At 36.0% G+C, this 797-nt stretch overlaps 2 protein-coding genes across 2 annotated transcripts in view; one reads left to right on the forward strand and one right to left on the reverse strand.

The window, feature by feature from the left end:
* LOC128250925 (plectin-like) overlaps positions 1–797 on the forward strand; it is a 59,356-nt gene that overhangs the window by 40,382 nt on the left and 18,177 nt on the right. The gene's annotated exons all lie outside the window — the stretch shown is intronic.
* The window catches only part of LOC106868380 (cationic amino acid transporter 2), a 13,049-nt gene that overhangs the window by 1,313 nt on the left and 10,939 nt on the right, over positions 1–797 (reverse strand). Inside the window, exons 10-11 of the mRNA XM_052976925.1 lie at positions 626–666; positions 305–465 (exon numbers count right to left, since the gene is read on the reverse strand). Coding sequence (XP_052832885.1) covers positions 305–465; positions 626–666 — 202 coding nt within the window. The remainder of the gene's footprint in view (positions 1–304; positions 466–625; positions 667–797) is intronic.

The raw sequence follows: 797 nt of genomic DNA on the forward strand, positions 1-797 counted from the left end.
GCTGTGGCATTGAGCAGGATGGGCTACTCAATCTGAACAAAATTCTAACTGGGCCCCACCTGCAAGGTCATGCGCTGTTTATCTTGATATGAGATCACCATGTCGCGCACATATGGCTGTGATGAATGTGCCGGGTGTACCCTAATCAGATGGCTAGTCATGATGGGTATACTGGGCTTTGTATATTTTACCCCAGTGTCACTTTGATGGCATGCTCTGCTCTCTCACTCAATAATAATAATAATAATAATAATAATAATAATAATAATAATAATAATAATAAAGAAAATCTCTTTCTGCTCACTTTGAATGGGATGTTGGCAGTGTTGGATGGCTGCATAGCAATAATTATCATGCAAATAATGATGAGGACTATGAACTGAATAATCAAGTAAATGGCCCAGCCACTGGTCAGGTCATCTTCTGCATTCACCAGGACAACACACAAAGCAATTGCAAACAGACCTGTGGAAAGATAGGGAAAGAAAATACAAAAAAAGTGCAAATTATCCCTTTCCTTAATAACCTCTTATATTGAACTCTACTATTACCCTCTATTTAACTCTCTCATATCATCTCTGATGAAGGGATATCCGTCATATCTCAGAAACAGCTGTAAGACTACCTTTCTCTTTATAAATGTCCAAGAAATTATAGTGTGTTAAACTATAAGGCACTAAAAGAGAATGACTTACTCCAGACAACAGAATATGCTTCAACACATGAACTCACATAAAGAATCTTGCAAACCAAATCCCAAAACGAAATATATATATATATATATATATATATATATA

This window comes from Octopus bimaculoides, chromosome 26 (genome assembly GCF_001194135.2).
Source record: "Octopus bimaculoides isolate UCB-OBI-ISO-001 chromosome 26, ASM119413v2, whole genome shotgun sequence".
NCBI classification, from domain to species: domain Eukaryota; kingdom Metazoa; phylum Mollusca; class Cephalopoda; order Octopoda; family Octopodidae; genus Octopus; species Octopus bimaculoides.